Below are 27,324 nucleotides of genomic sequence, written 5' to 3' on the forward strand. Positions count from 1 at the left end.
GAAACTATTGTTACTGTTTTTCTCTCACCAGGGCTTATCAAATATATTTTATAAGGTTCCTGCTTATATTTACACTGCACTCAACACTGGGGCACCTAGGGCAGACCCTAGAGGTGACGTATATGGAAAAATAAGGTAGTTTGAGACTGTGGAGGTACTTTTAATTCCCAAGTCAAATTTGGGGTTAATTGTAACTTAAAAGCAGGCAGCAAGGTAGGCCTGCCTTTACAAAGACACCAGGGGCTACAGCAGTGCACCCAGGGGTATCCTATCTACCTTGGGGTCTCTAAACCTACATGCCCTGCCTTTTACTAGGGACTTATAGGTAGGTTGTCAGAGCCGAATATAATTAGGTCTAATTTGCATATCACACAATGTTCCACTGTAAAGTCCATCCCCTGTAGGGAAATGGACCACCTAAACAGTTTTGGGTTCTCACCCCCCATCTGAGAGGTCTGTGGTCAGTTTGAACACAGATGTGGGTGCCAAACAGGTATATTCTCAGCTTCTTTAAGGACCAGACCACAGCAAAGGCCTCCCTCTCAATGGCACTCCATTTTTGCTACCTGGACAGTAGTGGCCTGCTGATGAATGCAAATGGTGGATTTTTGCCCTCCTCATTCACTTGTGCAACACATTCCCAATCCCTGTCCTTGAACCATCTGTTTACAAAATAAATGCTTTATTGTAGTCAGGGCCCAGTAGCACTGGTGCTGAACACATATCCTTCTTCAGAGTGTCAACGGCCTTCTGACATTCCGGGGTCCAATAACCTTATTGGGCTGTTACTAGGATGTGAGTTCTGTCAGAGGGGGCACAATGGTCCCATAGTCCTGGGCAAACCTCCTGTAATACCCAGTCAGGCCAAGAATGGCCTTGTCCTGAGTCTGGGTTTTAGGAGCTCCCCAATCCAGGATGGTCTGGATTTAGGGCTGGAGAGGATGTATATGGCCTCTACCTACAAGGTGGCCCATGTACACCATTGAGCTCTGCCCTGTCTGGCATTTGCTTGCCTTGATAGTCAGGCCTGCCTGTAGCAGGGCCTGAAGCACTTCCTTCAGGCGGATCAGGTGATCCTCCCAGGTGGAACTGAATACAGTTATGTCATCAAAATATGCTGCACTAAAGGATTCTAAACCAGACAAGACTCTGTTCACCATTCTTTGGTAGGTGGCGGGAGCAATTTTCAAACCAAAGGGCATCACTTTGAATTGGAGGTGGCCTTCTGTGGTGGAAAATGCTGACCTCTCCTTAGCTCCTGGACTTAAGGCAATCTGCCAGTGTCAAGGAAAGATCAAATGTGCTCAGGAACTTAGCAGTCCTCAACCTGTCAATAAGCTCATTAGGTCTAGGTATGGAGTGAGCATCAGTCTTAGTGACTGCATTTAACCCTATGTAGTATACACAGAATCTCAACTCCATTCCCTCCACTTTGAGGGTTATGTTTGGGTACCATCACAACTGTACTGGCCCAAGGGCTATCAGAGGGCTCAATTACTCTTAGTTCCAACAGCTTATCTACCTCAGCTTGATGTTGGCTGTGACCTGGTCTGACAACCTGTACAACTTGTTTTTGACAAGTAAGCTGTAGTAAGTATCAATGTAATATACATACCAAGTCATGGAGTCCAGGGGTCAGGGAGAACAGCCCAGTAAACTGCCCCAGAACTTGTTTACAGACTTTTTGCTGTTGTGCTGTCACCTTGGGTGAGAGTACCACTCCCTTCACTGACCCATCTTGCACATTGGTAGAGAGGATGTCTGGCAGAGGTACACTCTCCTCCTCCTTTCCCTCATCTGTGATTGTAAGAATGGTCATGTCCGCCCTGGCTTGCTGAGGTTTAAGTCTGTTGACATGCAGGATCTAGTGGGGATTCCTGGGGGTGCCAAGGTCCACCAAGTAGGTGACCTCACCCTTTATCTAGAGTGTGGTAGGGCCCAGTCCACTTGGCCTGAAAGGCTCTGGGAGCCAGAGGCTCCAAAACACACACCAACTGACCTGGATGGTACTCAGGCATAGTAGTCTTCTGGTCATGCCAGAGCTTCATGAGGTCTTGGCTGGCCTCCAGGTTGTTGCTTACCTTCTTCATGTACACTGCTATGTGAGACCGCAGGTCCAGCACATTGTCAAGCACATTCTGCTTGGACTCCTTGAGAGGCTTCTCACAAGACTCTCTCACCAAGCACAATGGGCCTCTTACAGGGTGCCAAAACAGTAATCCAAAGGGGCTGAAGCCAACTGCCTTTTCGGGTACCTCTCTGTAAGCAAACAGTAGGCATGGGAAGAGAACATCCCAGCTCCTCCAGAGTTTGTCAAACAAACCCATAATCATGCCTTTCAGGGTTTTGGTAAATCTTTCCACTAGACCATTAGTCTGGAGATCATATGGGGTGGTGAACTTATAAGTAACACCACATTTGTCCTATGTCACCTTCAGCTAGGCAGACATAAAGTTTGTGCCCCTATCTGAGAACACCTCCTTGGACTAATCCACTCTGGTTAACATTCTAAGTAGGGCCCTAGCCACTGTGGGAGCAGTGACTGCCCCAAGAGGTATTGCCTCTGGATACCTCGTGGCATGGTCCACTACCAGCATAATTATCTATTGCCTGAGGCAGTTGATGGATCTAGGGGACCAACAATAGCAATCCCCATCCTCTCAAAGGGAGTCCCAACCACTGGCAGCAGTATTAAGGGAGCCTTTGGCATGCCCCATGTCCTGCTACCGGCCTGACAGGTGGCACAGAAGCTACAGAACTCCTTCACTTTTACTGATATGCTGGTCTAATATAAATGGTTGACCAGGCTGTTCCAGGTCTTGGTCTACCCCATATTTCCCGCCAAGGGGATGTCATGGCTTAAGGTGAGGATGAATTCCCTGTACGTCTAGGGGATCACCACTCTCCTGGTTGCCCCTGGTTTGGGGTCCCTTGCCTCAATGTACAGGGCATCTTCCTGTACTTGCCTGGAGGCTGTCTGCCTCAGGTCCTCAAAGTGCAGGACTCTCTCTTTGCCCCTGGCACAACTCCTCTGTGGTGGGTTCTCCCACCCCTTGCAATTCTGACACATCAGGCAGAGCTTACAGGGGCTGGGTCCCTCCCTCTGAGGTCAGATCCTCCCCCTCAGGATTTGATCTCTCCTGCAACTCTGTAGTTCTTTGGGCTGGCAAGCCAGACCCGCTGCCCTTTCTCTTGCTTCTGGAGGCTTGGCCCATTGTTCCAGGTTCTAATTGTCCAGCATTTCCCTGTTGTACACCCTGTGACCTGGTCACAGCACTCACCCAGTCAAGGAGGTCCAGCATCTGTTCATGGACCCCTCGCTCTACCTCTGACCACTCAGATGATTCAAGATCATTTCCCGGTAGACACTCTACTGGGAGGGCAGGAGGCACAACTACCTTCTTAGGGACAGTCACACCTCCCCATTACAAGCTCCCCAAAGCCATGGGATAGAGCTTGGCGCTGCTGTCTGTATAAGTTACCTGGTGGAATACACCAGGTAGGACCTGCTCTGGAGAAACCAGGTTCTCTATGACCATAGTCACACTGGCTCCTATATCTCTTGGAGCTTCTACCTCCATGCCTTTACTTCTCCATGCTTGGAGGTAAGGCGGCCAGGGCGGCAACATCCACCCCTCCCACGCACACTAAGGTGACCTCTGTATATCTTGACCCCATCCCTGGGCCAACTTCCACCTCCACACCCACATTAGAAATCCTATGGGACTGCCAATCAGTGGGGGGCGTTTTGAAGAAGACAGCATCTCTTCTTTTGTGTCCTGGCTGGAAACAGTCAAAACACTTCCCTGCCTTTTGTAAGTTCCTGGAAGTTTCTGCCTTTTACAGGTCCACAATAGTTTCCTTGATACCCCCGCCCCTTGGAAGTGTCATGGCTCGGGGCTCCCCGTCCATGTGTTGTTTATGGGGACTCTTGTGAGGCCTTTTAGGATTTTTTATCCTCCTACCCCTGGGCTTTCCCCTGGGAAGGACCCTGTCCTCCTTTCTTCTAATCACCCCCTGGGGCGTTGTTGGAAACTCTAGTTCTTAACCATTCATCAGCAGCCTCCCCAAGGAACCTGGGTTTGGACAGATTAGAGTCTACCAGATACTCGTGTAACTTCTCTGAGATGCAATTAGTCAAGATGTGCTCTTTCATGATAAAATTATATAGCCCCTCATAAGTATTTACCTTGCTACCCTGTATCCAGCCCTCCAATGCCTTATCTGAGGTGTCCACAATGTTAACACAGGACAAGGTATTGACCTTCTGGGTGTCTCTAAACCTTATCTTGTACTGCTCTGGGAGAAGACCAAACTTTTGGATGAGGCATCTCCTCATATTGGGATAGGACAATGTCTCATCCTCCCCTGGGATCAGGAGCGTATCCCTCCCAGACACTGGGATCGGTTTACATAAGAGTGAACCTCAGTACCAAGGCCTAACTTTCCTCATCCTGAGAGCCCTCTAAAAAACTGCCAGCCATTTGTCAATAGCATCCCCTCTTGATAGTTAGGGACAATCCCCTTGGGTTGTCTGGGACAAACCCCACCACCCCTGGACACCTCAAACTCTATTTTGCTGCAACATCGCTCTGTTCTTCTCTCGCCCACTTCCTCTTTTCTAGGGCCAACTTCTTTGCCTCTAGAGCTATATAGGCCAGCTTGGCTTCCAGCTCTTTTTTCCCTATGGGACAGGTTTGCTACTCAGAGGTGACCGCTTTCCTCCAACTTGCTCTAGGCAGGGCCTTGGTTACTGTGTGAGGGACGACCCCTCTTCCACCCCATTACTGAGGTGTAGAAGTTCTCACTCCCCTGAAAGGTTGGAATTGGCATCCTCCCTCTCCTCTGCAACTGCAGCCTCTTCTTTGCCTACCTCCTGGGCTTCTGTCCAGTCCCTAAAGGTCTTAATCAGCTCAACCTTCCTAATGTTAGTGGCTGTTGGCAACCCCCTTTCAGTACACAACCCCCTAAGCTTGACTACAGTGAGTGTGGGTAGGCTAGCCGGATCAAGCTCCATGGCATTCCTAGTTTCTGTGTCACTTAGAAAATAAACGTTGCAAAGATTGATCAGGAATTTAGAAAAATCACAAAAATGAATTAATTGGCATTAGTCCAAATTACAAAAATCAAAAACAATTTTTGCACTAGTACAATTTAGAGGATTTTTAATTCATGCTCCACCTGAAACACCAACTCCGACGAAGACGACAACGGTGAGTACAGCCACCCAGCACTTAAGGGAGGGAGGGAGGAAAACGAGAGAGACACATACAGGCTCAACACACGCCAGACACACACACACCATACACACAACCAGCTGCACATGTAAACCAATCGCACATGACACATGGCACAATAAAACACAGACCATAATTCTGAAGTACCGACAATGTATTAGCATAGCAAAATCCACTGCATGAACCAAATATATGCAAATGTCCATAAGGGGCCAATGCCAAGTTCAAAGTCATGAGGACACACAAGGCCACAGGGCACAGTCCAAGGCCCAACATGTTTCCTGACACAGCCGGAGAGAACACTGCAGGGGCTTCATTTAGCAAGTGAGAAGGCACCTCAGGGGGATGAGGGGGCACCTCAGCATAAATGGGAACATCGCCACTGGTTCTGGAGGGGGCAACATGCCCATTGCTTTGTCCTGGGGAGTGCAAGGCCACAGTCTCTCAGGTGGGTGACTTGTCTACTGGTTCTGGAGGGGGGTCCATGCCCATTTCTCTGTCCTGGGGAGTGCAAGCCACAGTCTCTCAGGTGGGTGACTTTCCCACTGGTTCTGGAGGGGGCAGCATGCCCATTGCTTTGTCCTGGGGAGTGCAAGGCCACAGTCTCTCAGGTGGGTGACTTGCCCATTGGTTCTGGAAGGGCAACATGCTCATTGCTTTGTCCTGGGGAGTGCAAGGCCACAGTCTCTCAGGTGGGTGACTTTCCCACAGGTCCTGGAGGGGGCAGCCCGCACAGTAGCCCCTAGAGGGTGGTCTACATGGCGTCCGCTGGTGGTGACTGCTGCACTATGGTGATGGTTGGATGAGCCTCCTGGGAAGCCCCTGCCCTGTCATATATCTGCACTGTGGTGGTGGTTGGATGAGCCTCCTGGGCAGCCCCTGCACTGTCCGATATCTGCACTGTGGTGGTGGTTGGATGAGCCTCCTGGGCAGCCCCTGCACTGTCCGATATCTGCACTGTGGTGGTGGTTGAGGAGCGTCCTGGGCAGCCACTTCACTCCACTTCACTCCCTGATGGTTCCATTGTGGTGGTGGTTGGAGGAGCCTCCTGGGCAGACCATGCACTCCCTGATGCCTGCACTTCCACAGCTGGCGGTGGGGGCCCCGTGACAGCTGGTGTTGGTGGCGGTGTTAGCCTGACAGCTTCTGCTGGCGTAGAGTGCCTCATCTCCTCCTGTCCATAGGTCGTGGATTCCTCACCCTTCCTGGCAGGGGTGGATGGGCTCTTCCCCACTCTGCCTGGTGGTACAGGATCCTTCCCCTTCTTCACAGCTGGTGCAGGCTCCTTCCCCTACTTCACAGCTGGTGCAGGCCCCTTCTCCTTCTTCACAGCTGGTGCAGGACTCTTTACACTCTTCTCTGGTGGTGCAGAACTATTCCCTTTCTTCCCTGGTGGTGCTGGCTCCTTCTCCATCTGTATTGTAGGTCTGGTATCCTTACCACCACGAGTAGGTGGTGCTGCTACTGTCCCTGGGGACTGTTTGGCTGAGGTGCTGGGCTGTGTCCTTGGTACCCTGCCCATACGTGCAGGACGGGGGGAAGGGTAGGGAAGAGGTCAAGTTGGGAAAGGAAAAGCTTTTTAGGGACGTTGGAGCAGGAGGAGGGAGGAATAATGGGAGTGGAGGATGAGGGAGTGGTTGTTGGAGGTGTATGTCTGCTGGATTTGGCTGCAGGTGCATGGGCTGTATGCTGATGTGAGCTGGATGGCTGTTGGGTGTCTGAGTGCTTGCATTTGTGTCCCTTAGTGGGGGACAGACACGGTGGGACGGGTGCATGGATGTTGTGGATGTGTCTGCCAGTGAGGTGTGTGTTCTACTTGGTGTGGTGATGCTGATAGTGGATGTAGATGTAGTGCATGCAGGTGTGAGTGTGGACGTGACTGGGAGGGAGGTGGAGGAGGAGGAGGGGGGGGACAGTGGAGGTAGTGGATGTTGTTGTGTCTGTACCTGAATGGTGTTTGTGTGAGTGCATGTGGGATGACGTGTGGTGCTTGTGTTTGCCTGTGCCACTCTTGTGTGCTGCCTTGTGTGCATGCTTGTTAGACTTGGCATCCTTGGCGTGTTCTCCCCTAACTTTTTGCCTTTGTTTCCCAGGTTGTTGATGTATGCTGGACTCTGGTTTTGCTGGTTTTGTTACTCTGGGCACTTTACCACTGCTATCCAGTGCTAAAGTACAAGTCCTCCTATGTAAAATGTATGTGTAATTAGATTTTCATGATTGGCACATTTGATTTACTGGTAAGCCCCTAGCACAGTGCCCTAGAGGTGCCCAGGCCCTGTAAATCAAATGCTACTAGTAGGCCTGCAGCACTGTTGTGCCACCCACATTAGTAGCCCTGTAAACATGGCTCAGACCCGCCACTACAGTGTCTGTGTGTACAGATTTTAACTGCCAATTTGACTTGGCAAGTGTACCCACTTGCCAGGCCTAAACCTTCCCTTTTCGTACATGTAAGACACCCCTTAGGTAGGCCTCAGGTGGCCACATGGGCTGGGTGCAGTGTATGGTTAAGGCAGGACATATACTAATGTGTTTTAAATGTCCTAACAGGGAAATACTGCCAAATTAGTTTTTCACTGTTGCAAGGCCTATCCCTCTCATAAGTTAACATGGGGGCTACCTTTAAATATGATTAAAGCATAGATTCCCTTCGGGAGCGGATAGACATGTGTAGTTTGGAGTCTCTGAGCTCACAATTTAAAAATACATCTTTTAGTATAGTTGATTTTAAGATTGTGTGTTTGAAAATGCCACTTTTCTTGCTTAAACCATTCTGTGACTCTGCCTGTTTGTGGATTCCCTGTGTGGGTCAGTTTGACAGTTGGGCTGTTTGCACCTCTCTCTTGACAGTGACACAAATGGAGCTGGGGTATAGCCTGCATATCCTGATTAGCCATCTGTGCTAGGAGGGAGGGGAAGAGCGGTCACTTACACTTGAAAGGGCTGTGCCTGCCTTCACAAAATGCAGTCTTCAACCCACTGGTGTGTGTCTGGGTCCTGGCCTGGGCAAGGCAGGATTTCACAAACAAGAGAGACTTCCCTTTGAAGTAAGCCTACTTCAAAGGCCAAAATAGGTATAAGAAGAGCACCCAAAACCACAGACTTTAGATGACTTCTGGACATCAATAGGAACCTCTGCCTGGAGATGAGCTGAAGAGCTGAGGAGAAGTGCTGCCCTGCCTGTGACTGTGCTTTGTGGAGGTATACTGCAGTTGCTGCTTCTGCCTGTGCAAGGGGACAAAGACTGGACTTTGTCGTGCATTCCTGCTTGTGAAGAAATCTCCAAGGGCTTGCCCTGAGCTTGCCTCCTGTTGTTGAAGTCTCAGGGCCATCAAAGACTTCTCCGGCCAACACCTGGACTCTCTTCTGAGACTCCTGCCCTGCCAAGCGGTGCCCTATCCAGTTCCTGGAACCTTGGAACGTGAAGCTGGCAGACCAAGACTGAAAATCCACGCACAGACCACTGTGTGGGGAAAATATCAACGCACCTTCCGAGACGTGGCTGAGAAACAACGCGCGCTGGCTTTGTGGCAGAAATCGACGCTCCACCGGCATTGCAGCTGGAAGATCCACGTACGCAGCTGGGGAAACGATGCACAACACCCGCTGACGGAGGCTGATAACATTGCAACCCACATGGAGCGGTTTTGCTGATACCGTGCAGCAGGATTTTCAACTCAAACCTTGCTGGGCGCGGAAAAACAAAGCAACGCCTGCCCGGACCAGAGTGCTTGCCCTGATCAATGCATCGCTCACCTGCGGAGAGGAAAAACGACACATGCCAACTTGACCGGAAAAGAAGAAACGACGTACGGTCTCGCTTGCGGGTGAGAAATCGACGCACACTTGCCCGTGCTAGTTATTTTGATGCTACCCAAGTACTTTTCAACTCTAACAGTGTTTTTACTGTTCTCTCAAGGATTTAAGACTCTTTTGCTTTTAAAATTTATAACTGGACTTGTGTATGTTAGATTTTTGTAGTTTTGGTCTTGTTTTGTTTAGATACATATTTCCTATTTTCCTAACCCTGTGTTGTGTCATTTTGTAGTGTTTTCACTGAGTCACTGTATGCGTTGGTACAAATACCTTACACCAAGACTCTGAAGTTAAGCGTTCGTGCTCATGCCAAGCTACCGAGGGGTTGAGCGGGGTTAGCTTAGGGTGATTCTCCTTTACCCTGACTAGAGTGAGGATGCTTGCTTGGACAGGGGGTAACCTGACTGGCAACCAAAGACCCCATTTCTAACAATGCTCTTCTGTATGTGTGCTTGGGATGGGTTGGGGTTGAGGGGAGTGGGACTGGGACTGGGAAGTGGTAGTTGGAGGGGGGAACGGTAGGAACAGGGACAATGGCTGCCATCAGAGAGGAGGCCAGAGCCTGAATCGATCTCGGTTGGGCTGAGAATCCACCGTGAATGCCCTCCAGGAATGCATTGCATTGCTGCATCTGGGATGCCAGCCCCTGGATGGTATTCACAATGGTTGACCTCCCTACAGAGATGGATCTCAGAAGGTCAATAGCCTCCTCACTCAGGGCAGCAGGACTCACTGGGGCAGGGCCTGAGGTACCTGGGGCTAAGGAGGTGTGGGCACGGGCGACTCGCTGAGGGGCTACGGGGAGAGTGTGCTGGTACGGGGGCGGAGGCTGTACCTGCAGCTGGGGTGGTCACAGAGGTGTCTGCCACCACCAGGGAGCTCCCATCGGAGGAGGTATCAGAGTCTGTGTTGTCCCCTCCAGTCTCCTCCGTGGTGCTCCCCTCGCTCTCTCTCCCACTGGTTCTCTCGGTGTCGGTGGACTCTGTCTCTAGGGTCCTGTGGGATGGAGCTCCCTCTGTTGCCGGTGCCCCTGCTCCTCTGCCAGATGATGCTAATGCACACAAGGACAGGATGACAAAACAAGAATGGGGGAAAGAGATACACTGGGTCAATGACTGCACCAACACCACCGTTGGCATACACAGCACCCTCACACACAGGGAACAGGCCTACGCAATGCGCATTGCACTACCAGTGATATGGCTAGTCACCAAGGCATGATGAGGAGCACACATCACTAACTGCAGCACACAAGCTAGGTTACCTGTATTTGCCATGCAACCATTACCCTTCATTACCCTTCAGAGGACCCACGCAGCAATGTATGCCCTGGTCTTAGGGGCACAACCACCACCCAGATACTATCCCACCAGCCAAAATTTGTAATGATACCCACTGTACTCACCCCATTGTATCTGCTGTGATTCCCTCAAGCTCCCATCCAACTCAGGGTAGGCCACTGCCAGTATGCGGGCCATCGGGGGTCAGGGTCAGACGGGCACCCCTTCCTCATTGGGAGGCCATCCCCAGCTGGGCCTCCGTGGTCTTCAGTGCCCAGCATCTCAGGTCCTCCCACCGTTTCTGACAATGGGTGCTCCACCTGCCATAGACCCCCAGGATCTACACCTCCTTGGCGATGGCACGCCATAATCCCTTCTTTTGATGGGCGCTGACCTGCAGTGGCAATTAAGACAGGAGAACACCATTAAACTAACTGTCCAGGCTGTCACACATGGCTTACCATACCCGTTTCTATCACCATTGGCACATACATTGCACAGCGCACAACATGTACACCACCAACAGATAATCCCCCCTTACACAATGCCTTCACACACATCTCCATGCATCCATACCACATGCATCATGCACACAGTGTACTCACCTGTTGGTCTGGAAGCCCATACAGCAGTCCGTACTGTGCTAGGACCCCATCCACCAGTCGCTCCAACTCCTCCAAAGTGAAGGGTGGAGGCCTTTCCCTGGTCACACGGGCCATGGTAGGTTCCAGACACAGGTCACAGCAGCACATGCATTGCAGGTCTTCTCCTGTTGAAGGTCAGAAAACAAGTGAGGAATCAGTTAGAAAACAGCGGTCAGATCCACAGCAGTGTTCACCGTCACCGCCGGCGTACATCCTCATTAGCCGCTGTACTCCATAGGGCCCAATATTATTCAATGAGGAATTGTACAGCTGTTCACGACCGCCTACCGCCACGATGTCCAACGTCGGCGGAATTACCTCACATCCACCTGTCCCTCCACACAGGACAGGCAGTCGCCATTTCAGCGGGGGTGGACAGGCCTATCAATATTTTCTGCATCACAGACAAGATTAGCATATACCTCACCATTCCCACTGTCCCGTAACATAAATGCACCAAGTATACTGAAGTTGTAGTTCGATTGATCGGATTGTGACAGCCTCCTCACTCTTGTGTCCCTTAGATACTTACGGCTGTGTATGAATAGGAGATGGAGACATACCCCCGTGTACAGACCCCCGGTGGACTTAGCTACACTGGAGGACAGGCACATTATACTCACCTATAGACTGGACAGGTCCACAATCACAGAGCTGTGTGCCCAGTGGGAGCCTGACCTGGTATCTGCTATCCATCATCCGACTGGGATCCCCCCTCTTGTGCAAGTTCTATCAGCGCTCCACTTCCTGGCAACTGGTTCTTTCCAAGTGACCTTGGGCTTGCCAGCAGGAATGTCACAGCCACTGTTCTCAATCGTGCTGGCAAGAGTCTTGTCAGGCCTGATAAACCACATGTGCAGCTACATAGCTTTCCCCCAGGAGGAAGATTTGGCCAAAGTGAAGGCCAGATTCTATGCAATAGGACATATCCCCAATATTATTGGTGCGATTGATGGGACACATATTGAGTTTGTCCCCACCCGCCAGAATGAACAGGTGTATAGGAAGTATAAAAGTTTCCACTCCATGAATGTGCAGATGGTGTGCCTGGTGGACCAGTACATCTCCCACGTGAATGCTAAATATCCTGGGTCGGTGCATGATTCCTTTGTCCTGAGCAATAGCAGCATCCCAAATGTGATGGTCCAACTACAGAGGCACAGGATGTGGCTTGTAGGTGAGCCTTGGTCCCCACCCAGTGTATGTTAGTGTATGCCTCTGATGTTAACCTCATAGGATAGTATGTGGCTAAATGGTGTCCCTCCATGCCTGCAGGTGACTCTGGCTACTGAAACCTATTGTGGCTGCTGACCCGTGTGAGGAATGCCAGGCCAAGGGCTGAAGAACGTTATAATGAGTCACAGGAGTGAACCAGAAGAATTATTGAAAGGACCTTCAGCCTCCTGAAGGCTAAGTTCAGGTGCCTCCATTTGACTGGTGGATCCCTGTGCTACTCAACCGAGAATGTCTGCCAGATAGTAGTGGCATGCTGCATGTTGCGCAACCTGGCCCTCAGACGCCATGTACCTTTTCTGCAGAAGGAGGTGACTAGAGATGCCCCTGCGGCAGTAGTGGACCTTGAGGACAGTGAGGTTGTTGGAGGCTGAGGATGAGGATGTGGACAACAGAACATAATTTATCCCTCAGTTATTCCAATGGCACACAGGTGAGACAGTGCAACTTCACATTTCTATGACTATTGGTGTATTCTGTGTGGCAGTGGCATGCTGGCATTACCCACTTGTTACCTCTACTTACTGTCACCTATGGATGATCATTATACAGATGTTGGTGATATGACAACAATGTCCTGATAAGATCACTACAGCCAGTTACAGGTCATTCTTTCTATGATATCACTATGTACAGTTAATTTGCAATGGATGTATCTGTTTCCATCATTACATATTTTCAATACATGAAAGACTAGTAGTTGAGTTTTTTACAAGGGTGTTTATTGTACTGCTAAGAAATAAAGGGGAAAGTGCAATGGAATGGGGTGATGATGGGGGAAAGTCCAGGGTAATGACCCCACGTCCCTGATTCTCTTGGGTATGAGGTGTGGCCTGCAGTCCCTGAACAGGTGGACACACTGCTGATTGATGTGTCCTGGGGACAGAGGTTTGGGTATGCTGGGTGGGTGCTGTGGTGTTAGTTCCTGATGGGGAGGCTCTGTGGTGGTCTGTGAGTGGGCTTGGGTAACCAGCTGTCCAGTGGTCCCTGATGGGACAGGTTGGTCCTCCAGATCCAGAAGTCCAGAGTTACTGTCATCATTGGGGGGCTTTTCTGTTGGGGGACTGGATAGTGGTGGCACCTCCTCTCCACTGACATTGGCTGGAGTACCTGGGGGGATGTAAGTGATGTATTATGCTTCAAGTGTATGACATTTGTACTTCCCTAGCTTCCCCTCTATGATTGGTGTTGCCCCTGCCAGCTTTTGCTTGTGTATGGTGATGTATTGTGGGATTGTTAGTTTCCCTATGCTGTGCATGCTTTAGTGATGGGTGTCCATGCAGGGCTGGGAGGGGTGTCCATGCATTGGTATGGCATGCAGGGCTTGGCATTGGGGTTAGTGAGACGTGCAGTGTGTGGGATGGAGTGGAGTAATGGGAGTGAGGGTGTGGGTGTGAGATGGCATGCAGGTATTTGGGGGGTATTAGGTAGTAAATATTGACTTACCATTGTCCAGTCCTCCGGCTACTCCAGCGAGTCCCTCAGGATACAGTATTGCCAGTACTTGCTCCTCCCATGGTGTGAGCTGTGGGGGTGGAGGTGGCGGGCCACCGCCAGTCCTCTGTTTGGCGAGTTGGGGTCTTGCTGCTCTGGAACATACGTTCCCCCGTAGATCGTTCCACCTCTTCCTGCTGTTGTCCCTTCTTCTTGGGTAGTGTCCCACGGCGTTGACCCTTCCACGATTCTCCGCCATAGCCCCATCTTCTTTGCTATAGATATCTCCTGTACCCGTGCTCCAAACAGCTGTGGTTCCACCCTGACAATTTCCTCCACCATGACCCTTAACTCCTCCTCAGTGAAACGGGGATGCCTTTGTGGTGCCATGGGTGTTGTGTGATGTGTGTGGTGAAGGTGTGTTGGGTAATGTGGTGGGGTGTGTGATGTGGAGTGCGTGAGGGGTGTATGGGTGTATGTAGTGTGTGTGTCTAGTTGTCTCTGTGCTGTTTGTGTAAATCTCCTGGCAGTAATTGGTGTTCGTAAAGGGTTGTGGGTACTGTGGGTGTGTGTTTTATAGTGCTGTGGGTGGGTTGTTTTGTATGTGGGTGTCAATTCTGTGCGCGGCGGTATGTACCGCCAATGGTTTACCACTATTGAATGTCCGCCGTGGTGATTCGTGGGTCATAATGTGATGGGTGTTGTTTTGCTGGCGTTACAGTATGGGTTTTAGGACAGCCACTTTATCACTGCCCTTTCATCTGCCAGATTTGTGTATTCTGAGAGGCTGTATTCTGTTGGATTGGTGTGTGTGTGTCATAATATGGTGAACGGATATCCGCCACTGCGGCAGTATGTTGGTGGCTGTCAACGTAGCGGTTTGCGCGATTTATCACCAATGTCATAATGAGGGCCTTAGTATTCAAATTTAATAATTAAAAAATTTGAGACACAATCGTAAGGTCCCTCTCATCCACTTTATTGACTTTGGATCAAGCCAAACACCAAGGTAGAGTTTATCAGATTAGTCACTGGTGTGAAATGTTGCTTAACTCATGATGTCAGATGTACAGGAGTGGATGCTTTAATATTTGATAACCACAAACAAACAATTGATGTTCTCCACTTCCCTAATAGTTTTAAAGTTGCAGATGGAAGAATGAATTGGGAGTGGTCAGAGCAGTGGAAAAGGTGATGAAAGGGGTTTAGGATTGTGTTTCAAATCATCACAACCTCTGTCCTAGGTAAAAACAAATGGCAGCCTTTTTTCAATTACTAACCAATATCCAATCTGCAACATACCAAGAAAATCTTGAAATAAATAGTTATGGAACAACTACAAGTATATGTTGAACAGAATGAAGACTCATTTGAAAGAGAGGGACTTAATTTGACTTGACCTATACTAAGCTTCTCTAACCCTTCTCAACCTCTTTGCTTTCTAGAACACGACAGATCTTAACATTTTGTTGGCAGCCTGAAAGATTAGTTTATAATAACTGACATTTACTTGAAATGGATCAAGTCTTTCCATAGAGATCACAATCACCAACTGTGCATTTGATTTGCAGTACAACCCTCTCACAGTTTTCTCTTAGGTGTACCACAGGGACCACTACCATCTATGAGTCTTCTCAGCTGCTAGAACTTTTAGTAAGACTTTTTCATTACTGTAGGTTTTGCATTAAATTTGTCTTCTACACTAGTACATCTGGTGTTACGATACAAAAGAGTGCATTTTTTGGCTTTTTTATATTCTACGAGTGATCAACAACAAATGTCTTGGAGTTTGTAGTCCCTGCCTTTGTGATCAGCTCCCTGTGCTTTTCAATGCCTTTACATTATGATACAGATAAGGATATTTCTGTAACCACACCAAGGGGAAGGCATTGTTAACTATTTATGCTGCCTTCTTTTAATAATATGACATAGACTACCTATAATCTATATCCATATTAGTCCCTAACCCTAGGTTCCAGAGCTACATCCACTTGAGCATTTTCAGCAGTTTTCTTTACCTTGATATATTGTAATGCCTCCAAATATACTTGTAGACTTTGTAACAATGAAGAGAGGATTAAGTACTTTTTGGTAATCATTTGCTGCAACATGTCTACACTGGCCTGGGCTTCAGAACAATTTTTGTGTACTGCTTACATACCTGTATAAGTAAATATTTAACTAAATGCAGTAGACATCTAAGGTTATATCTGTGTTTACATTTGTTGTGCCATTTTACAGGAGAATAATCAGCTAATTCAAGAGGTAACTGGTCAGGGCCTGGCACTTTCCCCGCTGGCATCATGTACAATTTGGACACAATTAGGTCCCATGTTATAGAATGTTCCCTTTCAAGCAACCCTGGTGAGCTTGAGATGTATAGTCCTTCATAATACTTGGTAAATGCATTTGCTATCCTTATTGTTTTATGGGCTGTCCTCCCTTTATGGATTCTGAATCTCATCGGATAATTCTAACTGCAACTTATTAGCTGGCCTGCTAATGTATCAATTTCCCAGTTTTGTCTCTACCCTTAAATAAGGTATTTAGTGAGAGAGTTCAATCTGCTTTAGTCACATCAGTCAGCTGCTGCTTCAAATCTACTATTACTGCCTCTAACTGCTGCAAGGCTTCTTCTAATAGGGAACCAAGTACTGAATCTCTAGCAGGACAATTTGGTTTTCATAGGCAGCATTTTCCCTCTCTCTGTCTTTTTTCCTGTCCACCAAGTGTGATATAATTCTTCTCTGTAGGACCACTTTCATTATCAAGGATGCCAATTTAGGTTAATGTAGATATCTAGGTCCTCCATCAGAAAATCAGTAAATTGAGTGTCAATGAGCCATCCAGGGTCAGTTGTCACTGGCCTTGGCCTTGATTTCCCCCCTCCTCCCACCTTAACACCTCCTGAAACACTTTAGTTTATTTTCTAGAGGGGATTGATCCAATAAAAAGCAAGGCAGTGTTTGAGTTCCTGAAACTCCCATCAGCTCAACCGCTGGGGCAAATGAGTAGCCCAATCTTGAGTGAGAACGGTGAGAATGTGAATAAAATCTGGTGCATCTAGGTGTTTTGCTTGCAAGACATCACTAAGTCCCAGAGAGGACGCCCAGTTTGAGATTGCTGCCAATCTCTTTAGAGCTGCAGCATCCCTGGCGTCCAACTACAGGACCATAAGAGTCTTAAAGTCACTGCCCATGATTATCTTTTCACTAGGAGCTCCCAATGTAGGAAGCTGGCTCTTTATATAGTGGACCAAAATGAGGTACACTGTGCAACCAGTCCAAGCAATCCCCAGATGTATCACAGAGGTACAAATGACATCCAAATGCTCTGTTTTTGGGTAGTGTGGTTGAGCAGTTAGGCATGTCAGAGGGTAGTGCTAAAAATGTAAGGTGTACACTCATACAGTAAGTGAGACTCACAATAAAGAAATCTAACTCCAAATTATAAAAATAAACATACTTTTCTATACATTTAGAGGCCAAGATCAACAAAATCAGGTGAGTACTTTTTGAGTCAGGTATTTTTAGAGCTTTTAAAAGTTGACAGTGCATTTTTCAGATGTGGTAATGTTATCCCATGGAGGAAGAACAAACACTGCATACAGGTATAGTACAGCCACTCATGGGACCAATCTCATGGACTTAAAAAAGTATGGAGCAAGGTCAAAGGCCACACCAATAGGTCACCTCAGGCAGCACTGGGTCATATGGGTGCAGTGGTGCAATTCTACGTCGGGTGCCCTGTGTAAGTCTACGAGGTGCAGTCCGGTCACATTTGCTGACAGGGTGGACTGAAAGTCCAGTCTGGGTGAACCACTGAGGAGGTTCAAGTCTTGCGATGCTCGGGAATGTAGGGACACCAGTGGTCCTGTTCTCCACGGTCTGGGGCATCCAGGTGCTGAGATGGCTTGGACTATCTGGTTTACTGTCACCAGTGGCGATCATGGTGGATGGGGCCCACAGAAATGGGCTGCAGGTGTGGACTGGGGGTCCAGTCCGGCTGAACCAACAGGTGGGCTTGGGTCTCACCAGCTTGGGGGAGGTAGGGACACCATTGGTCCTCTTCTGCTTGGTCCAGAGCATCTGGATGAGGAGATGCAGTGGACCATCGGGTCTCTGTCACCTGGGGCAGTCGCGGTGAAGGGGGGTTTGCAGAATCAGGCTGCAGATGTCATTGGGAAGTCCTCAGACTGCCATCTTGGGTGGACTTTGTCTCTGGAGGGACTGAGAACCACGCAGGCACCGTTGGCTCACTTCACCTCCTGCTAGGTGACTCAGGTGCAGGCATCGGGTTTTGGCGGTTCAGGTCATCACAGTTCTTTCTTGAGTGCCTGCAGATGCGGGGAAGCAGGGCCTCTGCTCCAAGGGAGTTCTACTTGGCAATTTGGAAAGCACTGGTAGCTCTACCGGGTTCTTGGAGGCTGCAGAGCAGGAAAGGTTAATCCCTCCTCATGAGTCGGGCACAGCAGGCATGGTTAGCAGTGCTGGTTCCAAGTCAGTTGCTTCTTCCTCAGTCTTTGCTTTTGTGGATCTTTAGTGTCCTTCTTCATAATAGGTCAGCAGGAATCTGAGGTCCTGGTATCTGAGGGTCCCCTAAATACTCAATTTAAGGGCATTAAAGGGAGTGAAAGGTAATAGCCAATGGGCTACTTGTACCCGGGGTCAATATGCCCCCTAGATGGCCACTTCCTTTGGGGAGTGGGTATCACCCTGTCTCAGAATTCCAAAATCCACCACACACAAGATGATGGAATTTCTAAGGCTGTTTTTATTTCAGGCTGGTCACATTAGAGATGTGTCCAGCCTCCAAATGCAACACACCTCCTAAATAGCTAATTTCCCTGCCTTTCCAGGTGCCAAATAGGCCCTAGGACAGGGGGGTCAGCACCTCCCTTCTGAGGGAAGCCAGATCTGCATACCAAGGGTGGTGGGCTCCTTTGAAGCTCCTGCCTTGGAATGCAGGTCATTCTGTGGGGATGGGTGTGTAACACCCCGCCCGATCTTTGTTGCTGATCTCAAGAGCGCAAAGGCTCTCTCCCTTAGAAGTCAGATTCTCATCTGTTGGTGGCAGACTGGTTAGAACTAGTCAGTGAGCTCACCAGCAGTCTGTAGGTTGTCATGGACCACCTTTAAGGTGCCCCCTGGGTTCGTGTATTAATAAACCAGTCACTGAAATGAGTGAGGGTTAATTAAATGTGAGATGTTAGATACCAAGCATTCCTATTTTCAGTGAAGCCATCATGTGGCTGAGGGGGACCTCGTATTGACCAGTGTCCAGCACAAGCACTTAAAATGGCTTCCCTGTACATTTACTATGTCTAAGAATCAACAAAGATTTAGCAGGGGCATATCTGCTCTTGTAGACATGTCCACACATGTAATATAATTCACCCTGTCTTAGGGCTGTAAGGCCTGCTGTAGGGGTGACTTACAAATAGTACATTCAGTGTTTAGGGGACATGGCACACAGTCTGTGTGCCATGTTGTGTTTTCACTTTTAGGAAACTCCTTGTGATGCAGCCTGCAATGGCAGTCTGGAATGAGGTTGGTGCTGGGTCCCTCAGCATGGCACAAGTTTTGCTGCAGCTCTTAGGGACCCTCAGCAGTACTAGAGGTACCACTTAATAGGGACTTACAAAGGTGCTTGAGGATCAAGTGACCAGGTGCCTTGTTTTAAAGGAAAGAACACTGGGCTAGGGACTTGGTTAGTAGGAACCCAGCGCACTCCAGTCACATTGCATCAAAAGCCAGGCAAAAAGTGTGTGGAGGGTACTGCAACCAGAGCCCACTTCCTACACCCAATAGCAGGTGCTTCAGGTCCCCAAAGGTGGTGTTTATAAGCGTAAAAGGGAGGAGAGCACTAATTATTGTCCAAACTATCCCTTCTAATTATCCTGTGATTTTCACCTTTCCCCCTAAGGTGTCATTGTCTACCTCCATCACCACCAGCGAGAATGATTTTATGTAACAGGAGAACACACCTCCTAGAACCTCAGGTGCACTTGGAGTGATAGACCCAGCTGTATTCATATCTACCTAGGAAAGCACAATTAGTTCCAACTAAATGGGTCTCCTGTTGGAGAAACTCCTTTAGGGAAAGTTTTTTGCCATAGCACATGACTGCTGCTTATTTAAGTTTGTCATTTAGGTCACTGACATTCCAGGAGACCACCCCATGTTCTGATTCTCTTCTTTGTGTGATCATGGAGGTGAAAACGCAAATCTACCAAGTGTGCCCATTTTAGCCTGTGTGGCTGTGTGTGACTTCAAGAATAAAAGCCCCATCTCAAACCCAACTCCCCTAAATCCCATACTTTCAAACGTGAAGCATGTGTCACCCACATAATGCAAAGAAACCAGGAAAAAGTTGCAAACTAACTTATGGGAAACAGTTGGGATCATTTGCTGGTACATGTCAATGTTAACAATTGTATTGCCTCATCAATATTATATAACACTTAACATGCATGAACAATTCCTGAAGTAAATCTGAATTTAAGTATTCCACCACTACAAGCTCATCTCCCCAGTAGTGTCCCATCATCTCAAGTATGTAAAGAACAGCAGGTTATGCGTTAGAAGGATGAGGTTGTTGTCTCCATGACAAAGGATTCTCCTCTGTTGGTTTTGCATTTCTTGGGGCCATGGCATTTCCTGTTCCTTTGGGTCTTTCTCTGAACCCGCGGTGTGTATTGGCCATCACTGCCCAATATCCTGTTGGATGTCTACTGACCTCTACTGACTCTGTGCAGTGTCATTTGTTCCTCAACCAAGTCCAAGACTGATTCCGGGCTTTCAAAGATAAACGATCTGCCATGATAAGGTATCATCAACTTCACGTAGTATAGCAACATATATTGAATCTGCATGGCTCTGAGCCATTGATTTACCTCATTATAAGGCTTCCACTTCTGCTGCACTTTTGCCGTATAGGCTTGAAAGACAAAGATTTTGGCAGGAAATCCACTAGTCTTAAACTTAAATTGCTGCATGGTAATCTAGCATCTTCTTCCTCTGCCCATTTATTCAACAGAATAGGGATGCCTGGTAATTTCTTGACATCACTTAGAGATACCATGGAAATATGGTTTGAGGCCTCTAAGTTTGGTCAGGCAAGATGCACAGATCCTGCCTGGGAAGTGTCACCTTCACCGCTCTACCTCCTATAGTGTGCTGAATGGTGAAATTGTCTCTTCTGAGGGGTCCCCCACGCTGCCTTAATTTTCTGAGGAATTAAGCGAGCTATTGGGTGCAGGTTTTGTAAATGTATCTATCTTGCCTGCCCTGTCCTTTGTTCTTGCCCATCTTGCAGTCAATTAAGCCTTTGGAACACTTTCAAGGGCCCTGACCCCTTCTGCCTGCTTTGCCAAAGCTAGACAGGTGGAATGAATGCACCGATATAGAACTGTGCCATCTGTTGAGAATTCCGGTCGCACCATTTTTCACTCTGGGAGCTCAAGTTATTCTCTGCTCTCCTACAAGTTTTATTACATGTGACTATTTTCGTGGGCTTCTTGTGGAGAGTTTTGAGGGGTGGGCGCACTGGCAAAAATTATGGTGCTCTCACCTGCCAAACTTGCCATTTCATTTAGAGTCAGGAGAACTTCATAGTTTCCAACAGTGGAGCCTCATTTATCTAAAAATGTTGGCAACCTGAACTCAGTGGTCCGTTCAACTCTGTACCATCTGTTCACTGTGGAGGTTTATCTGACCTTATTAAGTCAGGGTAAAAATCAATGATTTTCCCTGCCTGGGACCTCCGTGTGAGGGTAATCCAAATCCAAGAGAAATATCCTTGGACTGTAATGAGGAGAAAACTCCATGTGCCACAGGGCTTTTCATGCCTACAGCTTCGGAAAGAACATTGTGTTGGGCTAAACGAACAGGGCGTCAATTTTTTTTTCTTTTCTTTCAGAACATCCTCTGGTGCAGCGGATGAACTGATGGCACAGATTCTTATCAGGCAGACAGGCAGGCAGAGCACCCTAAATACAGCAGGCAGCTCACCGCTAGGGGAACAGAGTCTTGTCAGCTGTCTGCTGACCAGATAAGTTGCCTAGCTAAAGATAAATGATGCCTTTAATCTCTGAACTGTAAATTAAGCTCACAGGAGTTTAAGTGCCACAGTTGTTCAATTTGTATTGATTATTCACTCTTGCACACCTGAAAATGTCTGTCTTTCCAGAGCCAAAATGCAAGGCTTGATCTTTTTTCTGGCAAAGACACTAGTTTTATTACACATACGTATAAAGTGCGATTTATATCACTCTATCTTTTTTTGTCACTGACTCCTTCAAGGAAGTAGACTTCCCAAGACTACTAGAGTAGTGCGCAGCAGTCACTTTTCATGAGGAATTGCCTAGATAAGATCACATTTGAAGTTGCTCAGGATAGCCTCCTTCTGCGGTCTCAGTGTAGCTTGCAAAGTGACATATTTCCTTTCAAACTTGCCTAAACTTCAATTCAGCAGAGGCCCAAGCTTTTCCCGAATAAACAGGTAGAGCTGGAAGAGGTCTTCGAGATAAAGTCATCATATCATTCCTATTTCATTGGACATCAATGTATGTGTTATTCCTCAGCACATGTTAAATGCAAAAAAAAAGCTGTTTAAGTTTCCCTGTCGAGATATGTGTCTGTCACAGAGCAACACATCAATGGGATAAACTTAACGGCATATTCACATAAATTAACATAAGTCAAAGGGCATCTTTTAGTAAGGAATTTAGGGGTAATGTTAAAACCGTTGAGAGATATAGTATAGGATGAATGGGGGTATTCCAGGGGGTAGATTTGACACCTGAGCTTTCTATACCTCTTTTTTAGGTCGGGCATGCAAGCGCTCTGCGTGTTGTAATCTATCTGTGGGCTTTTAACCACACCCACTGCACGCCCATCACTATCATTCGTTCATGGGCTTGCCTTTCAAAAATCCTTTATCATTGGTAAATGCTTTACGTTTGTCCCTCTTTGGGGCAGTTTTGTTACCGCCTTGGCCATTGACCCTGTTAGAGGGATAATTGCACTTTTGCCAATATGTTTGACTGTGAGCGAACTTCTTTTTCCTTTTGTGTCTCTCCTTCGCGCTAACGCTCATGACGGCCGTGGTGCTTTAAATTGGCTTGCTTATGTCTTGAGGCCCATTGCACTGCAAATGCTTGTTTCCTTTACCAAAAAGTACAACCACTGTTGTGCTAGGTCTTCTGGAGCTTATGGGACTCATGGGCAACTAAACAACCGTATAAAAAGTATTGCTTTTGTCCTGTGAACCACAATAGTCAGCTGCTACTGCAAGTTCACTGAATTGCCCAGTACATATTTATGGTGAGTAGGGTTTGACATTTACAGTACTTACTCTAAACTGACAATAAGATGTGCAGTGTACAACATGCACATAGCATAAATTCTACATTCGTTCTACATATCTGCAGCCAGAGGATCTCTTTCATATGAAGGGCCAGGAGACCAATGATTTAAAAGACCGCCAGGGAAAGGTGGTAGCATGACTCTTTGTCAGACAAAATAAAATACAACCTACCATACATAAAAAAAGAGTGTTGCAAGCAATCTAAGGGCTCTGTTACCTAATAAAAAAACACTTAGCACTCGACCTTTTCCCTTTGTACGAACGAACACCTTCGTGTTTTCTGTCTTATAACGCACGGTAGAGCGTCTTTATCACATACATCTGTCAAATTTGAAGCTCTTCCTGTTGGCTCCCCTCTTATTTTTAAATGCAAACACTCCATAGTCTCTGGGTGTAAACTGAGTAAATGAGCGGTAGAACGCCTTCTACAAATGAGATTGCCCACTAGTAGTTAAATAGCAGGATTACATCTTGAATGACGACGGAGATGTGTTAAAGTTGCAACTGGTGTGCGCAATCTTGAATAAACCTCGATTATTGGGTTACTGGCATTTCATATAATTTTTAAATTGTATTTTAAGCCTTTTGCTTGCTGGAGAATTGGTTCGACATAACTCGAGGGAGCAAGGGGGGCACGGAAAATACTTAGGCTGCACCTACAATGTCCACTGCATTATGTTAAAATCTGAATGGAGAATACATTAAACCAGTCTCAATCGTGTCTTTCCCACACGAAGGACTACCGGAAGGACAGTTTTCTCACAGCTGACCATCTATACCTAACATGTGTAAACCCTTACTTCTAGCAAGAACACACTTGCAAAATTCACAGGATTTTACCCACTCTCAATGTCAATCCTTCAAAATGAAACACTATCATAGATGCAGATTTAACATGATTTTGCATGAGGATGGGGTAACTTTTGTGGCACAGCCGCAACACAAAATCATTTTTGCCATTCACTAAGGCAAACAAAGCCACTTTGACTAGTCAGCTACAATGAGAGAATTGGTCCCAGTGAAAGTTTCTAAGTCAAAAGGTTTGGAAAAGTCCCAATGCCTTTTGAGAAGAAAAAATAATTCCTGAACTGGCAGCAGCTGAAATCGTAGCTGCCACCATAAAACTGACCCTTTAAGCAGTTTGATCACGATCGAGCTCTAGGCTATGGACATTAGTTGCTGAAAAGTTTCTAAGTCCCAATGCAGAATGGGGCCTAGTACGTTTTTGAGGTTCTGTGAGCTTTGACCAGGATGAAGCTGCAATCCTATCTGATGATGTGGAACTGCCGGTTGAATACGTTTTCTAGTGAATCCGACTGATGATCAGGAGCTCTGGAGGAAAAGTTTTCAAAAGTTTTACAACTTATATCTAGTGCCCAAACAACCACGAAAGTATATTTCTGAGACCCCAGGATCCTAAGTGGAGCCACTAAGCCAAACAAAGCCAGTTCCTTCCTGCACAGAAACAATCCTACCCTTAATGCGGGCACCCATGTACCATGGTGGTCTGGCAGTAGGCAGCCACATATGCACCAGAGCCAGGGAGAGGTCTGAAAAGCGTCCTATCTTAGTTTTTATGATGGTTTTCAGCTCTCTCCCATTCACACAACACAGAGCAACTACTTGCCTTTCACTGCGTTGCGTGAAATCTTGATATATCTGCTCCATATACTTTTGCAAAACCTATTCCTAAAGTAAAAGATAGTCTACGCGTATCTGTCACCTTTTCATTCGTCCTTGTGGGTGCAGCTGACAGGTATTACAATTATTTCTGAACAAAGATAAAATATCTCAGTAACCCGAATTGTATCTGGACAAAAGTGGTCTTGGTCGGGAGGGGGGCAATATCCACAATTTTAATACCACAGTAGGATTTTTTCCCCTATAACAGACCTCTTAATACTGGTTTAGATCTCACAAGAATAAATGGTTATCTCTCTCGAATGTACAAGAGCGGATCTCCATACATTGATAACAGGCCACTGTGCTGTTGCCAAATAGGTACAACACTGCTGCTATTTCACTATTTTCTTATAAATGCTGCTTTCGTTTATTTTCTGTCAGCAAGTGTCTGTAGATGATGTACTTTCATGTATCATTTCTCAAGGCACACTTATAAACCCAGGCACAAGGTGAACGGAGTTAAAATAATTAACAACATTGCTATAGGCATCTATACATTGTACGAACATATATCATTATATTAAAGTCAAATCCGAAATGTTTAATTCTCAATTAGGAGCACCCAATACTTATACATATTAACGTATTATTTCATCATAAAACAGACACATTAAAAGTTAAGGGCGAATGCCGATTCCAAAACCATTCCGAGAAGTCACGGTTGATTTTCCCACTTACCCGGCACAGTTCTGAACTGCAGGTCTCCTGGGATACCCTGAAGGTATAGTCATCGTTTTTCCATGAACCGCAAACAGCCCTCCTATGATAACATCCCCAGGAGCCTTGGCTCCCACGAAATCATTGGAAATTTTACAAGCGCACGTGCGGCCACAGATAATTAGAAGAGCCATCCACAGCAAGCGCGCCATGTTCGACGGGCAGCGCGCGCTGCTCTTCCAGGAGGAGCGAGCAAGGCAGTGCTGATGTCCTCACCCGGTTCTAATTCGTGTGCACGCAGATCAGGGAAAGAGTTGCTGTTAAAGCCAGATACTCCTTGCTAATGTTTGTTGTTACCTCAAATACACCTGCGTTTTGTGTTTGTGCCGGACCAATGAATTATCCAACAATAAGCTTTCACTGCGAGAACAGATTTATGATCTGATACATGGTCGTAAAAGGTCTGCTCATTCAAAGGAGGCATTTTCTAAAAGGGCTTCATTAGGTAGGAGAACATAGTAATATTTTCTTCTCACTCTAAAGGAAACGTTCGAATGTATGACAACTATGAGCTGTATCTAGAACACTTGTTAAATGACAATGAGCAGTATGAAGCTAAAATATATAGTATTCTATTGTACATTTTATATTGCTGTAAAATAAAAAAGCACACTGGGCAATTAACATTTAGGATAGTACAATCACTGAACACAGCAAAATAATATAGAATATCCTTCCAATGTACACTGGCACGCTTGTCTCAGTGACAGAGTGGTAATATATATGGGATGAAGTACCCCCTGCCATATATTACAAGGATATTGTAAGTCACTGAGGAGTTATATGACCATATAGAGGCACTAGGTTGAAGGTCTAGGGCTGAGGAACGAGGCTGAATTTCCGAGGTGAAGGGCATGCTCACTCTATCACCCTTCCCACAAACCACTTAAATCCTTGGGATCGTATTTATGGCCAAGTCACACAGTGCAGTGCAGCGAGTCACCTTGCTGTGCTGCACTGTGTAACAGGGAAAGGGCAAGAATGCGCCGTGTTTGTCCCTTATGCCAGTGCTGTTTTGGCAGCCTACGAAAGCAGGCACTCTGGCACCATGGTGCCAGGGTGCCTGGGCTGTAGGCAGAATTGGTTTTGTGCAGCAAGGGATACATTCTTGCACAAAAACAGTCCTGAGAAGCTTTTTCCTCGTTCTATGTGTGCTGCAAATAGCACCACACATAGAAAGCGGTGGCGTAACAAAACTTGAGGAGGCCCCCTTGCAAAGTACCTGGAGAGGGGGGGGGGGCCTCCCACCTGGACCCAGTCAGAAGCCTGCCACCCGTGCACAATGCTCTGTGCTGATGGGCCCCCCTAGAGCTTAAGTGTGCAAAAACTAAACACGCTGCCTTAAACATATCCTTTCTACTGAAGCCCTTTCAGTCTGGGAAACATATAAGAAGAATGAAAATCCAGTTTTCTTTTTGCTTCATTGTTTAAAATGCAGCTGTTATTCTGTTCCTTGAACGTTCCTTGCACCTTGGTTGCTGGCGGGAGAAGTTGCTTGCAACTAGGAAATGAGAGTTAGGCTCTTGTTGAGGTTTTGCAGCCCCTCATGTATTATATAAAAGTATCAAAAAACCTTCAAATATAACAAGACATTCCAACTCGGATTCAGAGATGTATAGGAAACAAATGGCAATGCCAACTTTGTTTCAATTTGCAGACGTTTAATAGCTCCGCTTTGTTCTGGGTAAAATAAAAGAGTGTGTTAAGTACTCCCTCCTTTTTATATTCAAATATCTTTTAGATTATATAGCATACAAAAGAAAAGTGCAAAAATATTAAAGCAAGACAAATACAAAAAGAAATTGTCAGTGGAAAGAGTAGGTGGGTACAATGAAAAACTTTGGGGTTGGTATTGAGAAATGTAAAAAAAATTCAGTTATAACAGCAGTTTGTAACCTGGGGAGCCCAGAC

At 47.0% G+C, this 27,324-nt stretch overlaps 1 protein-coding gene across 1 annotated transcript in view; it reads right to left on the reverse strand.

Moving 5' to 3' along the window:
* The window catches only part of LOC138297097 (G-protein coupled receptor family C group 6 member A-like), a 374,267-nt gene extending 347,804 nt beyond the window's left edge, over nucleotides 1-26,463 (reverse strand). The window contains exons 1-3 of the mRNA XM_069236598.1: nucleotides 26,441-26,463; nucleotides 25,905-25,939; nucleotides 25,375-25,498 (exon numbers count right to left, since the gene is read on the reverse strand). Coding sequence (XP_069092699.1) covers nucleotides 25,375-25,498; nucleotides 25,905-25,939; nucleotides 26,441-26,463 — 182 coding nt within the window. The remainder of the gene's footprint in view (nucleotides 1-25,374; nucleotides 25,499-25,904; nucleotides 25,940-26,440) is intronic.
* Nucleotides 26,464-27,324: the final 861 nt, after the last annotated feature.

The sequence above is a fragment of the Pleurodeles waltl genome, chromosome 5 (assembly GCF_031143425.1).
Source record: "Pleurodeles waltl isolate 20211129_DDA chromosome 5, aPleWal1.hap1.20221129, whole genome shotgun sequence".
NCBI lineage: Eukaryota > Metazoa > Chordata > Amphibia > Caudata > Salamandridae > Pleurodeles > Pleurodeles waltl.